Consider the following 20,554-nt stretch of genomic DNA (forward strand, 5'->3'; position numbering starts at 1 on the left):
GGGCAGATTTTCAAAGGTTTACGCACGTAAAATAGGTGCATAACCCACGAAAAGCTGCCCCTGAACGTATGTCCTGGGGCTTCGAAAAAGGGGCAGGAAGGGGGTGAGTCAGGGGGGCGGTCCGGGGGCATGGCGGAGGTTCGGGGGCGGTCCAAGGGTGGTCCCGAGTCCTCCGACACAGCGGCCTGTGCCAGGGGATGGCGAGCCGGCGTGTGCAAGTTACGCCTACCTCAGGCAGACGTAACTTCAGAAATAAAAGGTAGGGGGGGATTTAGTTAGGGATGGGGTGTGGGCTAGATAGGGGAAGGGAGGGGAAGGTGGTGGGAGCACAAAAAAGGTTCCCTCCAAGGCCGTTCCGATTTCGCAGCGGCCTTGGATGGAACGGGGAAAGCTATCGGGGCTCCCCTTGGGCTGTGCACACGCAGGTGCACAAGTGTGCACCCCCTTGCACGCACTGACCCTGGATTTTATAACATGCACGCGGCTGTGCGCGCATGTTATAAAATCAGGCGTAGATTTGTTCGCGACAGGTTGCATAAGTTTAAAAATCTGGCCCATTCAGCTTGCTTTTTTGACTGCCGCAGCACACTGTACCGACGATTTCAATGTGTTATCCACTATGATGCCTAGATCTTTTTCCTGGGTGGTAGCTCCTAATATGGAACCTAACATCGTGTAACTACAGCAAGGGTTATTTTTCCCTATATGCATCACCTTGCACTTATCCACATTAAATTTCATCTGCCATTTGGATGCCCAATTTTCCAGTCTCACAAGGTCTTCCTACAATTTATCACAATCTGCTTGTGATTTAACTACTCTGAACAATTTTGTGTCATCTGCAAATTTGATTATCTCACTCGTCGTATTTATTTCCAGATCATTTATAAATATATTGAACAGTAAGGGTCCCAATACAGATCCCTGAGGCACTCCACTGTCCACTCCCTTCCACTGAGAAAATTGCCCATTTAATCCTACTCTCTGTTTCCTGTCTTTTAGCCAGTTTGCAATCCACGAAAGGACATCGCCACCTATCCCATGACTTTTTACTTTTCCTAGAAGCCTCTCATGAGGAACTTTGTCAAACGCCTTCTGAAAATCCAAGTACACTACACCTACTGGTTCACCTTTATCCCCATGTTTATTAACCTCTTCAAAAAAGTGAAGCAGATTTGTGAGGCAAGACTTGCCCTGGGTAAAGCCATGCTGACTTTGTTCCATTAAACCATATCCTTCTATATGTTCTGTGATTTTGATGTTTAGAACACTTTCCACTATTTTTCCTGGCACTGAAGTCAGGCTAACTTGTCTGTAGTTTCCCGGATTGCCCCTGGAGCCCTTTTTAAATATTGAGGTTACATTAGCCACCCTCCAGTCTCATTATCCGGGTAATGAGTTACCCGGACAAAATATAGCCAAATAAAAAGAGACAGCACTGGGTGGTGTTCAGAAGTGGGGGTCGGTGGGCGCTGATGCTCGGCAGTTGCCCGGCTAACGTTAGGCAGGCAAGTCTGAGCAGAAGAGTCACTTTCCTAAAGTTATCCGATTAACCTCAGCTGTGTACATTTCGTGGCACGTTTATCCGGGTTTGTTCCGCTGACTTTCCCTCTCACCAGCCCTCTCAGTATCAGCCCTGGTGCTTTTGCTGACATAAAAATTCTTTTTACAGACATGGGGTTTTTTTTTTTTGTTGTTTTTTTTTTTTACTGCCTGTCTAGAAATGTGCTTACAATTAGCATTCCCTGCTCATGTAAGCCTTAACCAGAGCCTTTCGCCTCTAGCTTGCCAGTTCAAATCGGACTCAGGTCAGAATTAAAAAAGAAAAAAAAGGTGACCCATGTGAAATGAGTTGATTCGCTCAGCCCAGATCCCCGGGGGCCACAGGCAGCAGAGGTCTTCACATTGAGGTCCCTGTCAGATTCCTCCCAAATCTCCACGCACGACAAGAAACACTGGCAAATTGCTACTAGTCATACCCTCCCTTCCCTCTGCTAAACTTTCCAACACTAGGAATAGAGCATTTTCGATTGCTGGACCAAAAGAATGGAACTCTTTACCAGTCTACCTAAGTTCGATCAGAGACTCCAAATCTTTCAAAAAAGAACTTAAAACATGGTTATTTAAACAAACATTCACAGACGGAGTTGGTTAATCTAATCCCATCCGATCAGACTTACTTCCTCTGCTAACCATGCTTTACTTACCTACCTCCCCTTCTAACCATGCTCTATTCACTTCCTACTCCCCATACCTTCTCTCCTTTACCCCTCTATTCAAATTATGTCCTGCACATCTTCTCCTCCCATGGCCCCCTAGGACCCTTTCCTCCTTTCCCTCCCACTTCTCTTTTCCCTTTTGTATAAGTCTCCTTAACACACCCAAGCGTGTTTTCAGTTTAGTTATGTATTTAATTGCTTAATTATACATGCTCTCCCACCGCAAGTCCAATTTGTAAGTCTTACTCTCTTATACATATCCTCACACTTCTGCCGAATAGTAAAAATGTGTAACCTATCACTATAATCATCCATTGTACCTGAAGACTGGAGGATAGCAAATGTAACCCCAATATTTAAAAAGGGCTCCGGGGGCGATCCGGGAAACTACAGACCGTTTAGCCTGACTTCAGTGCCAGGAAAAATAGTGGAAAGTGTTCTAAACATCAAAATCACAGAACATATAGAAAGACATGGTTTAATGGAACAAAGTCAGCATGGCTTTACCCAAGGCAAGTCTTGCCTCACAAATCTGCTTCACTTTTTTGAAGGAGTTAATAAACATGTGGATAAAGGTGAACCAGAGGATGTAGTATACTTGGATTTTCAGAAGGCATTTGACAAAGTTCCTCATGAGAGGCTTCTAGGAAAAGTAAAAAGTCATGGGATAGGTGGCGATGTCCTTTCGTGGATTGCAAACTGGCTAAAAGATAGGAAACAGAGAGTAGGATTAAATGGGCAATTTTCTCAGTGGAAGGGAGTGGACAGTGGAGTGCCTCAGGGATCTGTATTGGGACCCTTACTTTTCAATATATTTATAAATGATCTGGAAAGAAATACGACGAGTGAGATAATCAAATTTGCAGATGACACAAAATTGTTCAGAGTAGTTAAATCACAAGCAGATTGTGATAAATTGCAGGAAGACCTTGTGAGACTGGAAAATTGGGCATCCAAATGGCAGATGAAATTTAATGTGGATAAGTGCAAGGTGATGCATATAGGGAAAAATAACCCATGCTATAATTACACAATGTTGGGTTCCATATTGGGTGCTACAACCCAAGAAAGAGATCTAGGTGTCATAGTGGATAACACATTGAAATTGTCGGTACAGTGTGCTGCGGCAGTCAAAAAAGCAAACAGAATGTTGGGAATTAGTAGGAAGGGAATGGTGAATAAAACGGAAAATGTCATAATGCCTCTGTATCGCTCCATGGTGAGACCGCACCTTGAATACTGTGTACGATTCTGATCACCGCATCTCAAAAAAGATATAATTGCAATGGAGAAGGTACAGAGAAGGGTTACCAAAATGATAAGGGGAATGGAACAACTCCCCTATGAGGAAAGACTAAAGAGGTTAGGACTTTTCAGCTTGGAGAAGAGACGACTGAGGGGGGATATGATAGAGGTGTTTAAAATCATGAGAGGTCTAGAACGGGTAGATGTGAATCGGTTATTTACTCTTTCGGATAGTAGAAAGACTAGGGGGCACTCCATGAAGTTAGCATGGGGCACATTTAAAACTAATCGGAGAAAGTTCTTTTTTACTCAAAGCACAATTAAACTCTGGAATTTGTTGCCAGAGAATGTGGTTCGTGCAGTTAGTATAGCTGTGTTTAAAAAAGGATTGGATAAGTTCTTGGAGGAGAAGTCCATTACCTGCTATTAAGTTCACTTAGAGAATAGCCACTGCCATTAGCAATGGTTACATGGAATAGACTTAGTTTTTGGGTACTTGCCAGGTTCTTATGGCCTGGATTGGCCACTGTTGGAAACAGGATGCTGGGCTTGATGGACCCTTGGTCTGACCCAGTATGGCATTTTCTTATGTTCTTATGAATTGTTACTAGTTGTCTATACACGTTTCAATATGTTCGTTATGAATGAGTTTTATGTATGATGTTGGTTACATTGTAAACCGGAGTGAAGGCAGCCTGCTATACTTCGGTATATAAAAGAATCTAAATGAAATAAATAAATAAATTAATAAATCTGGGAATCCTGCCGCACACCTTGCCACTGATGTGTGACAAGGATATAAGGAAGGAAGGCACTAGCCATATTGGCCTGGCGCTTTGCTTCCTCATGAGCTCACAAAGTCCTTCTTCCTGTGCTATTTCCATTTTGCAGCGCGTGCATAGGTACCTCTGATCTACGATCTGCCCACATCCAACCACTACCCGCTCCTCCTGCGTGGAGCTCTTCTGCAGTTACCTTCATGCAGTATAAATGCAAAAAGCTTAATTGCATTCGGTTTGCTGTTTGCATTTACCAGCAGCACCTTGCAGCCTGCTCTGCTGAGATCAGTGGCTCCCAAAGCATTATCGTGTAATTGCATCGAACGCTGTAGCTAACTGGCGCCTAATCTTATTTATTTATTTATTTATTTATTTAAGAGTTTTTGTATACCGGGATACGTTGGGAACATCATCTCGGTTCACAGATAACTAAACATGGCAACAGGCTTTACATAGAACGAGTTACAAGGTGAATGTTAAAAAAGGTAACTATAATAAACTTGAGCAAGTAAACAATAGGCTATAAGAGAACTATAAAACAATAGTAAACAATAGTAAACAATAGGCTATAAGAGAACTATAAAACAATATAAAACAATAGTAAACAATAGGCTATAAGAGAACTATAAAACAATAGTAAACAATAGTAAACAATAGGCTATAAGAGAACTATAAAACAATATAAAACAATAGTAAACAATAGGCTATAAGAGAACTATAATAGGCTATATATAGGGAACTTATCACACCAGTGCCCTGCACTGTGGCTCAGGAGACAGATGTTCAAAGCCCCCCCCCCCCCAGCCTGTCAGGCCGGTGGGTTTCAGGCACAGCACAGGGCCTCAGGAAGGAGACAGGACACCGACGCCGCTGCTGCAGACTCTCTGCTGGCCCCAGAAAGATGTTGAGGTGCTGTGGCCGCCCAGATGGCTCTGCAGAGGAGAAAGGGTAGAGGGAAGAAATCAAAAGAGAAAAGCAAAATTAGAACCCTTTAGCCATTAAACACAGTTTGCAGGCAGTCTGTCAGGGGGTCCCAGTGATGTGCAGGCTCAGGGAATTGCCATGCATCCCATGCAGTTGTATTACCCTCCCCACCCCACCCCCACACCCCCCCTCACTGTACAGGAGAACCCCCAGAACTCGGACATATTAAATCCTTTCATCCCCCCCCACAGGAGCATCTGATGGAGCTGAAGGAGGACCTGGATAAAGATGAATGCAAGCAGGAGCCCGAAGTTATTTACGAGACCAACTGCCACTGGGAAGGATGCGCCAAGGAGTTTGACACTCAGGACCAACTCGTCCACGTAAGTCATTTTCAGAAAGCCAGCGCGGTGCCTCCTGTCGTGAATCAGCGGCTGGCCGAGTGCCCGGAGGCTGCCGCAGAGCGCCAGGGGGGTCCACTCTGGGAACGGCAAACGGAGAATGTCGGAGGTGAAAAGAATCTCAAATCCCTGAGCCTAAAATCCCTCATAAATCTGCCTTGGCGTGTGTGGTGTGAGGGGACTTTCTTTGCAGAGGAGTGCGCTGTGTTACGCATTGTTGTTATGTTGCTTGCAGTCTGTAAAAAGTTGAAACAAAACAAAAAAAAAGTTGTCCCCCGAGTCAGCACCGGAAGTTTTGCGAAAGGCCCGCAACGTCAGGCTGGACGGGGGTCGTTTGCACCGCGTTTGCACCGAGCAGGGACGGGCCTAAGCGTCACACAGCTCTGGAGCTTAATTTTGGCATTTTTCCTCTCCACGGACCCATGGCAGGGGGTGGGCGTTATGGTTCCTGCAGGGCCTGCAAGTGATTCTTCTGCAGGGGAAACTCCCTGCAGGTGCAAACCCCACTCCATGAAATTCCCTGCACGCCTCTCGCCAGTCCCGTCCCTTCCCCAGTGCGGGTACTCGTACCCACAGAGGTGGGAGGGCAGTCTGGAGCCCCGAGTTTGGCCCAGGTAACTGCTTAAGTTGCCTGGGTGAAGTCTTTTTAAAATTCTCTTCCCTGTACACCTGGGCGAGGGTTTACCTGCTACCTTTGTTCTAACAGTCACCTGCGCTGGAGACGAATCCTGGGTGGTTCTATAATGTGCATCAGTTTTTTTTTAGCATTACTGTACATTACATCGCACTGTACAGTGCTGAGAAGTCCCTTCCCCAAAGAGCTTACAGTCGTAAGTGGGTCGCTGAGGCTATGGGAGATAAAGTGACTTGCCCGTGGACAGAAGGAGGATTCAAATCCCGGCTTCTCAGCCCATTGCTGCAAGCACTAAGCCAAAAAGATGCAAGCATTCTTCTGCCTCGGTAGAAGGAACATTCTTCAGAATTAGGAGGGCCTCACTTTGTCTACCTCACGGTGATCTTTTAATGCGACTTGCCTTTGTAGATTTAGTTTTGCAGTTTTTGTAACCCGCGCATGGCCACTTCTCCCGGGCGCCCGATCCAGAGGAGGTGCTCACAGTTTCCCCCGGTGCTTCCTTTTTAACACAGCGGCTCTTTTGCCCATTGCATTGCGCACCCCTGGAGAGGTGGATAGGCGGGCCCAGTCCTGAGCGCCCGATTTTCCTGCACGGATATTGCACCGGCCTGTCTGTGTTGGAACAGAAAACAAGGTAGCCACTGTGGTGTAAGCAAATGCAAGTCAGTCACCCTCTATTTAAAAGCCACCGGCAGTGCAGGTCCACATCACAAAATTAAGACTCTCAGCCAACGTTGTATTAAAAAAGTTTGAGGTTTCTGTGCAGGGATATTTTTTTGATTCTTTTTTCTGTTTGTTTCATTGTTTAGGGTGGGGGTTTTTTTATTACTATTTCTTTTGGCTGTTTTTGTGTTTCATTGGTAAGGGTGGGAGGTTTTTTTGTTACTTTTCAATTTTGTTTTTCATTTTGATGCATACAGGGAGAGTAATTTTCAAACAGTGGTGAAGTCTGCCTGTGCACTGCACTGAGGATTTTCAAAGCGCACTGACATGCATTCATTTTGCTTTGAGAAACCTCGGGGTAATTGGCCAGGTACATGCATAGATTACCTCGCACGAAGTTACCCTTGCCCCAAGCAGGGAAGTGTATTTCTCTGAGCAAGTTGCAACTCCACCTCCACAACACCTCTGCTCAGTGAGCACACAAGTATGCAATGCAACCCGGGGTACATGCATCCTTTTACATGCATAGAGCCCCGAGCTATTCTGTAGCAGCCGTTTGCACGCATAAAGCCAGGTTTGGGGGGAGGGGGCATTTGAAAATGGCGCAAAAAACAAAACACATTTTTCTGTATGGTTTTCAAATGAAAGCACATCCCTCACAGCATGCACAGAAAGGCTTCCCAGAAAAGAAAACAATGCAGATAAGATTTGATCAAATTAAAAAAGCCCCTACCATAATTAACAACCTGTGAAAGATTTGCAAGGTGCTAGTTTTCAAGACTGCTAAATTCAGACATTGTTGGTAGGGGCGACCTTATTAACTGCTGATCCTGTCCATCTTCAAACATTCGGTAACCTGATAAACTTATTTTGTGAACTTCATATGGAAGAATGAAAAGTAACCTAAATTTTCCCAGTGAATTCAATACAATACATCAAATAATAGGGATCTAAAAAACAAACATTTCATCAAAGAAAAATCATTACAGATTTCTTTACTTCCTTACCACTTACTGCTTTGACACCTTCCTTTCCCCTCCCCTCCGTGGCACGAGTCCCCCTCACTGCAGCTATCATGGTCTTACCCCTATTTCATGCCCCCAGTGTATCTTGCATGGCCCCTATTATCGTCACTGGGTAAGGCCATACCACACTCTAGACCTGCATAACTCTCAGGTCTTCCTACTCTGCTCACATCCTGTATGCGCCCTGCCACTGCTTTGACAATAAATAATTTTAAAAATAAGATATCTGTGGAAAGGCGCTTTCGGATCTTAAGAGGTTATTTGCTTGTTGGTGTGCGTGTGACTGATGCAATGCTTACTGTTAATAATGGCGATTTTCTTTCTCTTCCCTCACCACAATTTAGTGTCTCTCTCTCTCTCTTTTTTTTCCCCTAGCATATCAATAACGACCATATCCATGGGGAGAAGAAAGAGTTTGTCTGTCGCTGGCAGGACTGCTCCCGAGAGCAGAAGCCGTTCAAGGCTCAGTACATGCTGGTGGTGCACATGAGGAGGCACACGGGGGAAAAGCCACACAAGTGCACTGTAAGCTGCTAGCGGCGCACATCTGGGAGAATCAGCAACGCTGAACCATCCACGTGCAAAGGCGTATCCCTGCGCTGACTGCCCGGCTTATCAGTAACACCGGGGGGGGGGGGGGGAATGACAAATGGGCTTCACTTATTGTGGGCTGCCTCCTTTGGGACGATAAGGTTAAGTAGTAGTGTTGGGCTGGAAGTTGGTGCGGTGGGGGGGTGCTAGGGTACGAGAGGCTTGTGTACCTTCTTGCACTTGGAATAAATATGGGTTTTCAAAGTTCATTGCAACCTAGCTCCAGATTTATACTCTAAAGAGGAGGTGAGCACACGGATCAAGATTAGGCAGTGTCCGTAAGTGCAAGCCTGGCGAGGTACTTGAATGATAAAATAACACTGGGCAACCCCCCCCCCCCCCCAAAAAAATTAAATCATTTTCAGCTTCTGGGTTGCCTCACTTCAGATTTCCATTCATTAGATTTGTATGCACCTAATCTATCAGATCTGTCTTTCTTTCCGGTGTATTTATTTTGTCTGAGGAATTATTGATGAAATGAACTCCTTGACATTGTTTGTGAATCATCTACAAGTAACTTCCAGGGCAGAAAAAAGAATGAGCTGCAAAGTACTGAAATCACCCATAAAATCTATAGGGCCCTGTATGTGACAGAACTTTGCCCGTAGGCAAACCAGGGGAATGCTACTCTGTTAACAGGTTAGTTGTTTACATGTTCACTGAAGATGTGTGTGGGTGTGCTCCCCCCAACTCACCCCTCCCTTAACAACTCTCGCCGGCTACAAGTCAGCAACGAGAACCCTGGAGTCACTTCTGTACATCCAAGTCTTTCATTGTGTAGATGAGACTTCTTTAAAAGTAAAATTTCTGGTATGATTCAGCAACTATTAAATAAATATCATTTCTCTGAATTCTTTATCCTCCTCTGTAAAATTCCTAAAAAAAAAAAAATATATATATATATACACACAAGTGGAAATCAAATCTGTTGAGAAATTTACTATCGGATTAGAGCCTCATGATTATGTTGTAGTCCAAAATGAATGCATTTCATGCCGGATTATTTCTGCGTGGAAAAATAAGGTACCTCTTATTAATTATTAATGGGACTTGAATAAAAGGGAAAGGCAGTTGAGGAAAATAGTACTAATTATGTCGCCTGACATGTAGCAGAGGGAAGACATTTGCCAGTGACACAAGATTACTGAGCATCTGCACTCCTGTACATGGAAGGCGTACCAGGAAAACATCCCGGAAATACTGGCTCCCTACATTCAGCGCCATGGATAATATTGGGAAAAGAAATTCTGTGCACACAGTGATGTACACTGGAAGGGCAACCTCATCAACATGACATGAGCATGCTCACTAGGGAACAACCTAAGAATTGCCAGGCTGGGTCAGACCAAGGTCCATCAAGCCCAGCATCCTGTTCGTGACAGTGGCCAGTCCGGGTCAGACGTAGCCCAGGAGATCCCATCAAGTAGACCTCATTCCAGTTACTTACTCCCTGGGACTCCCTGGGACAGCAATGGCCTTATTTAGTCTGTATGACTAATAATGTTTTATAGACTTTTCCTCCAGGTACTTGTCCAAACCTCTTCTAGACCCCACTGTGCTAGTCGCCTTGACCATGTCCTCTGGCAACAGATTCCACAGATTGATTGTGTGCTCAGTAAAAAAAGTATTTTCTATGATTTTTTTTTCCATAAATCTGCCGGTTGTTAGCATTATGGAGTGACCCCTTATTTTATTATTATTTGAAAGGGTAAATAGTTGTCCTGTATTCACCCCACTCATGATTTTATAGACTTCGATCACGTCCCCTTTTAGCTATCTCTTTTCCAAACTGAAGAGCTCCGGCCTGCATAGCCTCTCATCACAGGGGAGCCATTCCACCCCTTTATCATTTTTGTTGCCCTGCTAGGCACTCCTTGAGAAGTGGGAGACCAAAACCTCACACAATACTCAAGGTGTGGTCACATTGTGGATATTTCCGTTTTATTCTCCATTCTTTTTCAGACCATTCCTAACATTCTATTTGCTATTTTGACTGCAGATTTCAACGTGTTGTCTGCAAGAACCCCAGGGTCCTTTTTCTGGGTGGTGACTCCCAATACAGAACCCAGCATCGTGCACCTGTAGTTGGGATTATTTTTCCCTTTGTGCATCCCTTTGCACTTTTCCACATAGGGAATGGCAACTTTCAAACCGGTGCGGGGGCGCACATTAGCACATGTGCACTGGCAAGCGGCCATTTTGTAACATGCACGCAGGCGTGCATGTTATAAAACGGCCTGGGAGTGCTCACGTGCGCCAAATTTTAAATAGGTGGGCACAAAGGTCAGGGGATTTTAAAAGGGGTGTGTGCCCATTCCATTGCCATTTTTATCAGTTCACCCACCAGTTTGCCCAGTTAAGAGCTAGGTCCTCCAGACACCTAGTTTAGTAGCCTATGCTCCCCCACCCTCGATCCTTAAACCCCTCATGGACGACATATTTTTTTTTAACGTACACCTTCTCCATTGCAGAAGTAAACTTACATTGGCACTGGACCTAGCATGCGCACAGGCGCATAAGGATTTGCCTGCACAACATTTGGCCCCACCCAGAATCCACCCCTATTCCTTCATATTGGCCAGGTGGCCAGCGATATACCCCCACTGCTATACTCTTACCCATCACACAGGAAATGTCTATCCATCAGGATTCCACAGTGCATTTTATTTCCTGAGGGATTTTTATCATACTTGAATCTATGCCATTTTTTACATATAGTGCCACCCCTCCACAGTTCAATCTGCCCTGTCATGTGGATATAATTTTAATTTACACCTTGGAATCACAGTGTCCCATTGGTTATCTTTTTTACCACTTCTCTCAAATGCCTACAGTGTCTGGATCCTCATATCAGAGGTGGGCCGAGGGAGGGGCCACCTGGAGTGGCAACATGGGGAGGGGTGCCATTGCTGCTGGCAGAAAGGTCCCGCAGCGGCATGGTACAGTGACGTGGTGGGGGGAAATCCCACTAGCAAAAGCAAGGACCTGCAGCAGTGGCAGAGGCCAGTGCGCCACCATTTCCTGAGCCTGCGGCAAAGTACAGGCCCAGAGTTGCTGCTGGCGTTCCCAGGCCAGGCCCTTCGGTGCCGCTGGTGGCCAAAAAAGGGAGAGACTGGCCCCGTGAGCAGGCCCAGCTCCACCGGGTGTGCAAACTGTGCAATTGCACAGGGCAGCACACCCAGTGGGGCGGCGTCGGGAGCAGGGAGAGGCCCACGAGGCTCCTAGTGTAATTTTTCTCACTGGCGGCCCTGAAAAGGAATCGGCCCATGAGGCCGCCGATGGATCCCATCGCACCAGCGGCCCGGAAGAGGAATTGATCCATGAGGCCACCAGTGGACCCCCATCTCACTGGTGGCCAGGAAGAGGAATCGGCCCATGAGGCCACCAGTGGACCCCCATCTCACCGGTAGCCAAATAATGAAGAAGGAGCCCGTTCTCCTACTCCTTCTCGGTCCTGGTATTCACTTTCCAAAACATGTGCAGCTAGCATGTTTTCTATGCTGATCTCAAATGCACGAGATCAGCAACGAGGAAGTGTTAGGCTCGCATAGTTTGATTAGTGCATGGGCCAGCACATGAGGAGGAGCAGCAGAATGGCTCCCGGTAGTATGTGTGTGTGTGTGAATGAATGAGTGAGAGTCTTATTGGGGTGTGGGGATGTGTGTGTGTGTGAATGGGAGCCTGACTTGGGGGTGGGGGGTATGTGAATAGGAACCTATCTATGGTGTGTGTATTTCTGTGTGCATGACAACCTGACTGGGATGTGTGTGGGGGGGGTAGAAATCTGGGGTGTGTGTGTCAGGGGTAGGAATCTGTCTGGGATGTGTGTGGGGGGGGGTGGTAGGAATCTGTCTGGGGTGTGTGTGTGTGAATGGGAACCTATCTGGGGTGTGTGTGAATGAATGGGACCCTGTCTGGTGCATATGATTGTGTATGTGTGTATGAGAACCTGTCTGGGGTGTGTATCGGAACTTGTCTGGGGTGTGTGTGTGTATGGGAACCTGTCTGGGGAGTGTATATGTGTGTGTGTATGGGAACCTGTCTGGGTGTGTGTGAATGGGATCCTGTGTGTGTGTGTGTGTGTGTGTGTGAATGAATGAGAACCTGTCTGGTGGGTGTGTGTGGGTGTGTGTGTGTGTGTGTGAATGGGAATCTCTCTGGGAGGTGTATGTGTGTGTGTGTGTATGGGAACCTGTCTGGGTGTGTGTGAATGGGAGCCTGTGTGTGTGTGTGTGTGTGTGTGTGTGTGTGTGTGTGTGTGAATGAATGAGAACCTGTCTGGTGTGTGTGTGTGTGTGTGTGTGTGAATGGGAATCTCTCTGGGATGTGTGTGTGTGTGTGTGTGTGTGTGTGAATGGGAACCTCTCTGGGAGGTGTGTGTGGGTGAAGAAAATTTGATCTGCCCCACTAATCCATGCCTTATTCAGGATGACTGGAAATAAAACATTTTCAGGTATGGAGAGCAGTGAATTTTCCATCCTTATTAGTTTAATTTGTTGGATGTCTGTGTCTGTCATTTTGAAATAATTTATTGTTGTTTGGGAAATTTTTTAAATTTTGTATGAGCTCTTAATTATTGGATGTTGTTCTATTCCTTAGATCATTATAAAAAGAATATTTGCAAGAATGGTTTTACTAATATGATTGATTTATAGTCCTTGATTTTATCATTTGATGAAAGATTTATGAGGACTGGTGATGTTTCTGTTTCTCCCTTGCTGCACTGCATGCAGAGTCTGGCTTGTTGCGGTTTGTGGTTTCTGTGTATAGTTTATAGTCTCTTTATTTTGAATTTTGTGAGAGTCTGTGTTCTGCATGTTTAATTGAGGTGAGGAATTCTGTGTTAAAAAGAAAATGAGAAGGGGCAGCACAGTAATTATTTGCACAGGGCAACAAAAATGCTAGCACCGGCTCTGCCTTTGAGAGTAAGTGCTGGGGTGTGTGTGTGTGGGGAGGGGGGGTCTGTATGAGAGGATGCTTGTGTGATATGAGACGGTGAGTGTATAGAAGAATGTGTGTGTGTGCCTGTGTATATGTGTGAGAGGGTGCCTGTGGGTGTGTATGAGAGGGTGCCTGTGTTCAGGGGTGGGTGGGGTGAGAGAGAGGAAGTGTATGTGTGTGTGCATGGCTGAGATAGGAATCGTGTGTGAGACATACAGAGGAAGTGGGGGTGAGAGAGAGACGGAGGAAATGTGTGTGTCTGTCTCTTTCCCACCACACGCTCAAGCTCCCTCTGTCTCCCACCAAGCGTATGTGTGTGAGAGACAGAGGGAGCATGTTTTGTTTGTGTCTGTGTGTGTGTGTGTACCCCAGTTCACGAAAATCTCAGGGTGACAGGTATGGAGAGTGGGGGATATTTTAAATCCTTATTAGTTTTAATTACTGGGTGTTATTTGATGTCTGCTGTTTTGAAATATTTTATCAATGTTCAGGAAATTTATACAGGAGCTCTTAATTATTGAATATTCTATTCAGCTGTAATTGAAATGTATATTTTTTAGTATGGCTTTACTATTCTGATTGATTTATATTTCTTGATTGTATTGTTTTGAGGAATAGTAATTTTCTGCTTTTCCATTGTTGCACTGTATACAGAAGCTGGCTTGTGGTTTCCAGTTCAGTTTTTGTCTGCATGTGTATGTGTGTGTATGTTAGCATGTGAGAGAGACACAGAGGAAGTGTGTGTGTGTGTATGAGAGATACAATCCTAAGATTGTTGTATATTGGGGACATGCAATCACACACACACACACACACATACATGCATGCTGAGAGACAGGGACCATGTGTGTGTGAGAGAGACATGCACACACTTTCTCTGTCCCTCACTCACACACCACACACTTCCTCTGTCTCTCTCACACACAGACATGCTTCTTCCATCTCTGTCATGTACACACATGCTTCCTCTGTGTCTCTCTCACACGCTAATACACACACACAAAACACTTCCTCTCTCTCGCTCTCTCTCACACGCACACATGCAGACAAAAACTGAACTGGAAACCACAAGCCAGATTCTGTATGCAATGCAACAATGGAAAAGCAGAAAATCACTATTCCTCAAAACAATGGAGTGAGAGATTTTTAAAATCCTTATTAGTTTTAATTATTGAGTGTTGTTTGATGTGTCTGCTGTTTTGAAATATTTTATCGATGTTTAGGAAATTTTAAAATAATATTTTGGGAGGTGCCAAATACCCTAGGTACACCTCTGCTTCATATCACGCCAATCATGCTAACTCGCATTCACAGATATTTTAAAGTATGTTTTTTATTTGTACTTCCAGTTAGCAAATGATACTGGCAGCGTAGAGTCATTCACATCCGTATGATTTTTATCTACATCCCTTAACTACAGTTTCTAACTCCCCTGTTTTACAAGTATCCTTGGAAGATACCTTTTTCCTGAACCGTGCACTTCTGAGCAACTATTGACTTCCCCCCACGGTCTAGTTTAAAAGCTGCTGTGTCTCATGTTTAAAAGCGCCAGCAGCCTGGTTCCACTCTGGTCAAGGTGGAACCCATCCTCTTGGAACAGGCTCTCCCCCCCGTCCCCAGAACGCGCCCCAAATCTAAAGCCCTGTTCTCTGCATCAGAGTCTCATCCAAGTATTGAGACTCCAGAGCTCATCCTGCATCCGGGGTCCTGCACGCAGAAGACGGAAGCATTTCCGAGAATGCAACCCTGGTGGCTCTGGATTTCAAATTCCTACCGAGGAACCTAAATTTAGCCTCCAGAAGCTGCTTCCTACCCGTTCCGGGACCATTGGTACCCACATATATCTTGACAGCTGTCTCCTCCCTAGCACTTTCTAAAATCTTATCTAGGAGGCACGTGAAGTTCACCACCTTTACACCAGGCAAGCAAATTACCAAGCAATCCTCCTGTCCACCAGTCACCCAGCCATCTACATTCCTAATGATTGAGTCACCAGCTACAGTGGTCCTAACCCTTCCTTCCTGGTTACATGGCCCTGAAGACATATCCTTGGTGTGAGAGGATAAAGCATCACCTTGAGGGCAGGTCACTTCTGTCCACACCAAGGCGATAGTCTCCTCTTGGTTGACCTTGCTCCTCTGAAGCATCTCAGGGCCTGCTAGACTGGAGTTTGGATTGTTCTACTATGTCCCTGAAGGTCTCTAATATACCTCTCTGTCTGCCTCAGCTCCTCCAGGTCTGCCACTATAGCTTCCAGAGATCGGATTTGTTCTCTGAGAATCAGGAGCTCTTTGCACGAGGGCACACATGCAACCTCTCATCAACAGCTAGGTAATCATACATGTGGCACTCAGTGCAATAAATTGGTTAGCCCCCATCTAGCGGCTGGACTTCTGTCTGCAACTTAATTTCGTTGAGTAGCTAACGTTTTTAAAAGTTGATTAAGGCGTGGGTATGTCTCAATTTAAGGGTTTTTTAATTTGGCTAGTGAAAAATCTTCAGAGGGATATCCTTGTTAGGCTGGTGTAGCAAAAAATGACAGGAGACTAAATTTAACTACGTTTTCTAAATTTTTTATTTAAAAGCCTGATTTTATAAGGCATTTTACACACTTAAAATTGGGTTTTACATATATAAATGCACTTTATCCATATAAGTGAGCTTTTGAAAATTGTTACAATATGTGCCATTGAATTGTTTGTAGGATTTACCCGCCTTAGTGTACTTCATGCAGGGAAATGGCTTTTGAAAATTGCTACAATAGTAGTCACATTTACACATGTAAATGCCTTTTAAATCTAATGTTTTTAAATGTGACTAATAGTAACTAAAGATAGTTTGTAAGTGACCAAGAACAGAACTAAAATCAGGGTTAATTGTATTATTCTAAAGCACTAATTTATTATTTTGGAGATTTGTCTCCTAAAGAGGGTAATCTATATCAAAAAATGACTGGAGTGGGTGGGAATCAAACTAGTGACTAGTAGTCCAAGAACTAGTACTCTCACCTTCTGAGATCCAGTAAAAGACTTTAGGGCCCAATATTGAAAGCATGATCGGCAATATTTAGCCGGGTAAGCGGGACTTATGCAGTAAATAGCGACCGCTGAATATGCACCCACGTTTAGCGGCTGCTGCTTAGCCATAAAAGTTCCTTATAAGGCTAAAAAGTTAGCCACATAAGTTGTGGGCAAGCAGTGGGCGGATTGTCTCAGAGCGAGTTAGCTATACAACTTATGCGGCTAACTGCCAATATTCGTACTTAGCTGCATAGGTTGTACGGCTAAGCTAGATGTGACGTAGAGCAGGTCTAAACTTAGCAGGTTAGACTTATAGGGCTAAGCACTCAGTTATATGCCTATATTCAGCAGCATAAGTGTGCTGCTAAATGTGCATCGTAACTTAGCCGAATAAGTTTGAACCAGCCATTTCTTAGCGTCCAGACAGATGAATTCAGAACCAGTGGATTTTGTACCTCTACCAGCAGATGGAGATGGAGCAAAGCTGACATCACTCCTACAGCGACAGCCTGCCCGTATTCTCCATCTCCAGCAGATGGTGGACGTGCATCTTCCTACTGGGGATTGCTTTAACTTTTAGAAGGAGAAAAAGAAGGAAATGTAATTTGCCCCGCTCTCCTGCGGTGATACCAGTTGGTCCCTCCCCCAGTTGAGAATTCCTGAGGTGATTTCTGTGGCCCGTCAGATGAGTGCCTTGGTCTGTAGCTGGGTTTCTCAGCCAGCGTGGACTTAGCTGTTGAAACAGCTGAAAGGCAGTGGGTGCAGGAAGCCGAGCATGGCAGTGACAGTATATGCCCTCTCCCCCCCCGCAGACGGAGACCGACTCTGTACTCTGCCAGGACAGGCTGAGTTCAAGTAAAGCTTAAAAAACAAATAAAAAATAAAACTGAGAAAGAGGGTTTTTGTAGGTCCTCCTCCTTCCTCCAGTCTCCGTGCTCGGCACGCCGATCTGAAGTCGTTCCCACCCCTGAAGGAGTTTAAGGGATGTGGGCAGCCTGGCAGATTGAGCAGTTCTTATGGGCTAGGCCCCGTTCTTAAGGCTTTTCTCTGTGGCCCGTCGGTTCGTGCGAGTGCATCTAGCTGTGCATCTAAATTGTGCACCCAGTTTTTGGATGCTTAATTGGACACCTGCGTGGGCGTCCAGTTGGTAACGGCGTCAAATTTCGGTGTGCGCTTGCCTGTACGCTCAATCTGGGCTAGGGCGCTCAGGTTCTGGGTGCTCATCGCACACAGCGTTGTGTGCTCAAGCTTTGGGACACATAAGTTTGAGGCACCTACATTTTGGACACCTAGGTTTGGGACTCTTAAATTTGGGACACATTTTTTACAGCACAAATTCAGCTGAATGCACACATTTCAGTCACCTGTTAAGTGTACTGACAGACTGATGGCAACTATAGCTAAGAAACCTAAGCTCGTTTCCCTCTGTACTACCTGTCATATTCAAGCATCTCAGCCTGGTATTCTCGCTAACTTGTGCCAGCGCTGCTTATAGGCTCAGGGTGAATGGCCTTCGACTTAATTTACTAAGCCCTGTTCTTCTCAGCCTGCTAAGGGCCTGGGTAAAGACAATGTCCGAAGGGGCGCCTGACCTTGGAACTTCCTTAACTGATTCATCAGTGGAGGAAGGTAGCTCAGTGGGCACAGCACAGGATAGTTATCTCCTGGTTTTGGCATGGATCCTTCTGCCTTTTCTTGGGTGGAATTTTTTCAAGGATTACAATCCTTTCTTCAGGCACGGTCCTTGGCCCCAACCAATCTTGCCGGGTCAGAATCGCAGGTGGGGACCTCCTGCATGCCTGACACTGGGTTAAGAGCTGAAGTACTCCTAGATCGGCAGCCGGTCTTCCCAATAGGGACCCGGATGGCACAGATGATGAAACCGATCCTTACTCTCTGGAGGATGGGGAAATTCCTCCAGGACTGGAAACATATAGGACTTATGTTGTGGTTCTTTCATAGAGACACATTACCGACTCTGATTTCCCAGACATTAAAGATGCTGGGAGTACCTGGGGATGATTCCATGTCTGAGCCAAAGAAGAATCCTATTTTGGTTTCTTTGCATAAAGCCTCTTGTTTTTTCCCTGTTATGGAGGCCATTCAAGAATTGATTTATCTCGAGTGGGGCACCCCAGAGGCTAATTTCAAAGGGGTCAAGTCCTGAAAGGTCTGTACTCCCTGAATCCAATGGTGAGAGAGCGGTTGCATTTCCGAAAGTGGACGCACTTCTGTGTGCCATCTCTAAGCGGATGACTATTCCTGTGGAGGGAGGAGCAGCCTTGAAGGATGCCCATGATAGAAGGATTGAGGCCATCCTTAAGCAAGCATTTGAAGTAATGGCAATGACCTTGCAGGTAGCTTCTTGTTGTTCCCTGGTAGCTCCCTCCTGGTTACTTCTCTCTCAGGAGGTTGACGAATCTGGAGTGAATTCCAGGGCAGTTATGGAGCCAGCAGCCACCTTTTTGGCAGATGCGGGCTGTGATTTGGTCTGCACCTCAGCCAGAGGGGTGGCTTCGGTAACAGCAGCCAGACTTCAGTTACAGTTGAGAAATTGGTCAGCCGATGCAACCTCCAAGGATAACCTTACCAAACTGTCTTTTGAAGGCTCGCTCCAATTTGGGAGCAAATTGGAGAAAATGAAAAACAAGTGGGTCGAGTCTCTGGTTCCTCAATTACCAGAGGATGATAAGCAGACCCTGCACTCCTTTAGCATGAGAGGTTATGCTAGGGGATCCAAGCGTTTTTGACCCTGCAGAGAGCGAACTTTCAGAGGACTCAGCCTTTCAGTAGGTCTCAGTCCTTTCGTCCCAGACAGCCCAGATGGGATGCAGGCTCGGATAGTGGAATCCCCTGAGCCTCAACAATCAAGGTGGGTCGAAATCATATCAGACTAGTGGGTCTTCAAGGTGATACAAGATGGATATTTACTGGAGTTTTGCAGTGTTCTCCATGACATGTTCATGGTGTCTCTTTGTCACTCCCCACAGAAGAGGCAGGTGGTGGAGTGTACATTATCAAGGCTCCTCAGTCTGAGGGCTGTGGTGCCAGTGCTCACATCTCAAGAAAATATTGGCCGATATTCCATTTATTTCATTGTGCCCAAGAAGGAGGACTCTTTCATCCCACCCTGGATCTCAAAGGGGTCAACAGTCATTTGAGATGACTCACTTTCGTATGGAAACTTTGCACTCAGTGGTAATGGCTGTGCATTCGGAGGAGTTTCTGACCTCTTTGGATCTGTCTGTAGTATTCCTGTATATTCCCATCTGGCTAGAGCACCAATGTTTTCTGTGATTCATGGTCTTGGGTCGAGAACTACCTTTTACATAAGAACATAAGACATGCCATACTGGATCAGACCAAGGGTCTATCAAGCTCAGCATTCTGTTTCTAACAATGGCCAATCCAAGTCACAAGTACCTGGAAGTACCCAAACATTAAACAGATCCCAAGCTACTATTCCTTATTGATTAATAGCAGTTTATGGACTTCTCTTCTAGGAACTTATCTAAACCTTTTTTAAACCCATTTACACTAACTGCCATAACCACATTCTCTGGCAATGAATTCCAGAGCTTTTGGTCTGGCCAACTGTGCCCAGAACTTTTTCCAAGGTTATAGTGGTGGTGGCGGCAGAGTTGAGAAAGGATGGGTTCCTGGTACACCCTTACTTGAACAACTGGCTGATTCAGGCCAAGTCTCTGGTAGAGAGCCTCCTAGTGACTCACAAGTTGATCTCCCTGTTGCTGGAGCTCGGTTGGGTGGTGAACCTGGCCAAGATCAGTCTTCAGCCATCTCAGTCGCTAGAGTATCTTGGTGTTTGGTTTGACATGAAGCAGGTCAGGGATATCCTGCCGGAAGGTCGTATTCAGAAGTTGATGGCACAGGTGCGTCAATTGATGAACACAATACGCCCGACAGTGTGGTCCTATCTACAGGTGCTCGGACTGATAACAATGACACTAGAAGTGGTGCCGTGGGCAAGGGCACATATACATCCTCTTCAGTGCTCCCTGCTGTCTCGTTGGAGCCCTCAGGATTATTTGATTTGGCTCCATCTGCCGATGGAGCTCTTCTCTCAACTACAGTGGAGGTTACAAGCAGATTAT

The 20,554-nt window shown here is 45.6% G+C and overlaps 1 protein-coding gene across 1 annotated transcript in view; it reads left to right on the forward strand.

Annotated features, from left to right (window-relative positions):
• The window catches only part of GLI2 (GLI family zinc finger 2), a 465,629-nt gene that overhangs the window by 425,369 nt on the left and 19,706 nt on the right, over window positions 1-20,554 (forward strand). Inside the window, exons 9-10 of the mRNA XM_029605177.1 lie at window positions 5,419-5,550; window positions 8,266-8,415. Of these exons, the coding sequence (XP_029461037.1) occupies window positions 5,419-5,550; window positions 8,266-8,415 (282 nt within the window). The remainder of the gene's footprint in view (window positions 1-5,418; window positions 5,551-8,265; window positions 8,416-20,554) is intronic.

This window comes from Rhinatrema bivittatum, chromosome 6 (genome assembly GCF_901001135.1).
Source record: "Rhinatrema bivittatum chromosome 6, aRhiBiv1.1, whole genome shotgun sequence".
Classification (NCBI taxonomy): Eukaryota; Metazoa; Chordata; class Amphibia; order Gymnophiona; family Rhinatrematidae; genus Rhinatrema; species Rhinatrema bivittatum.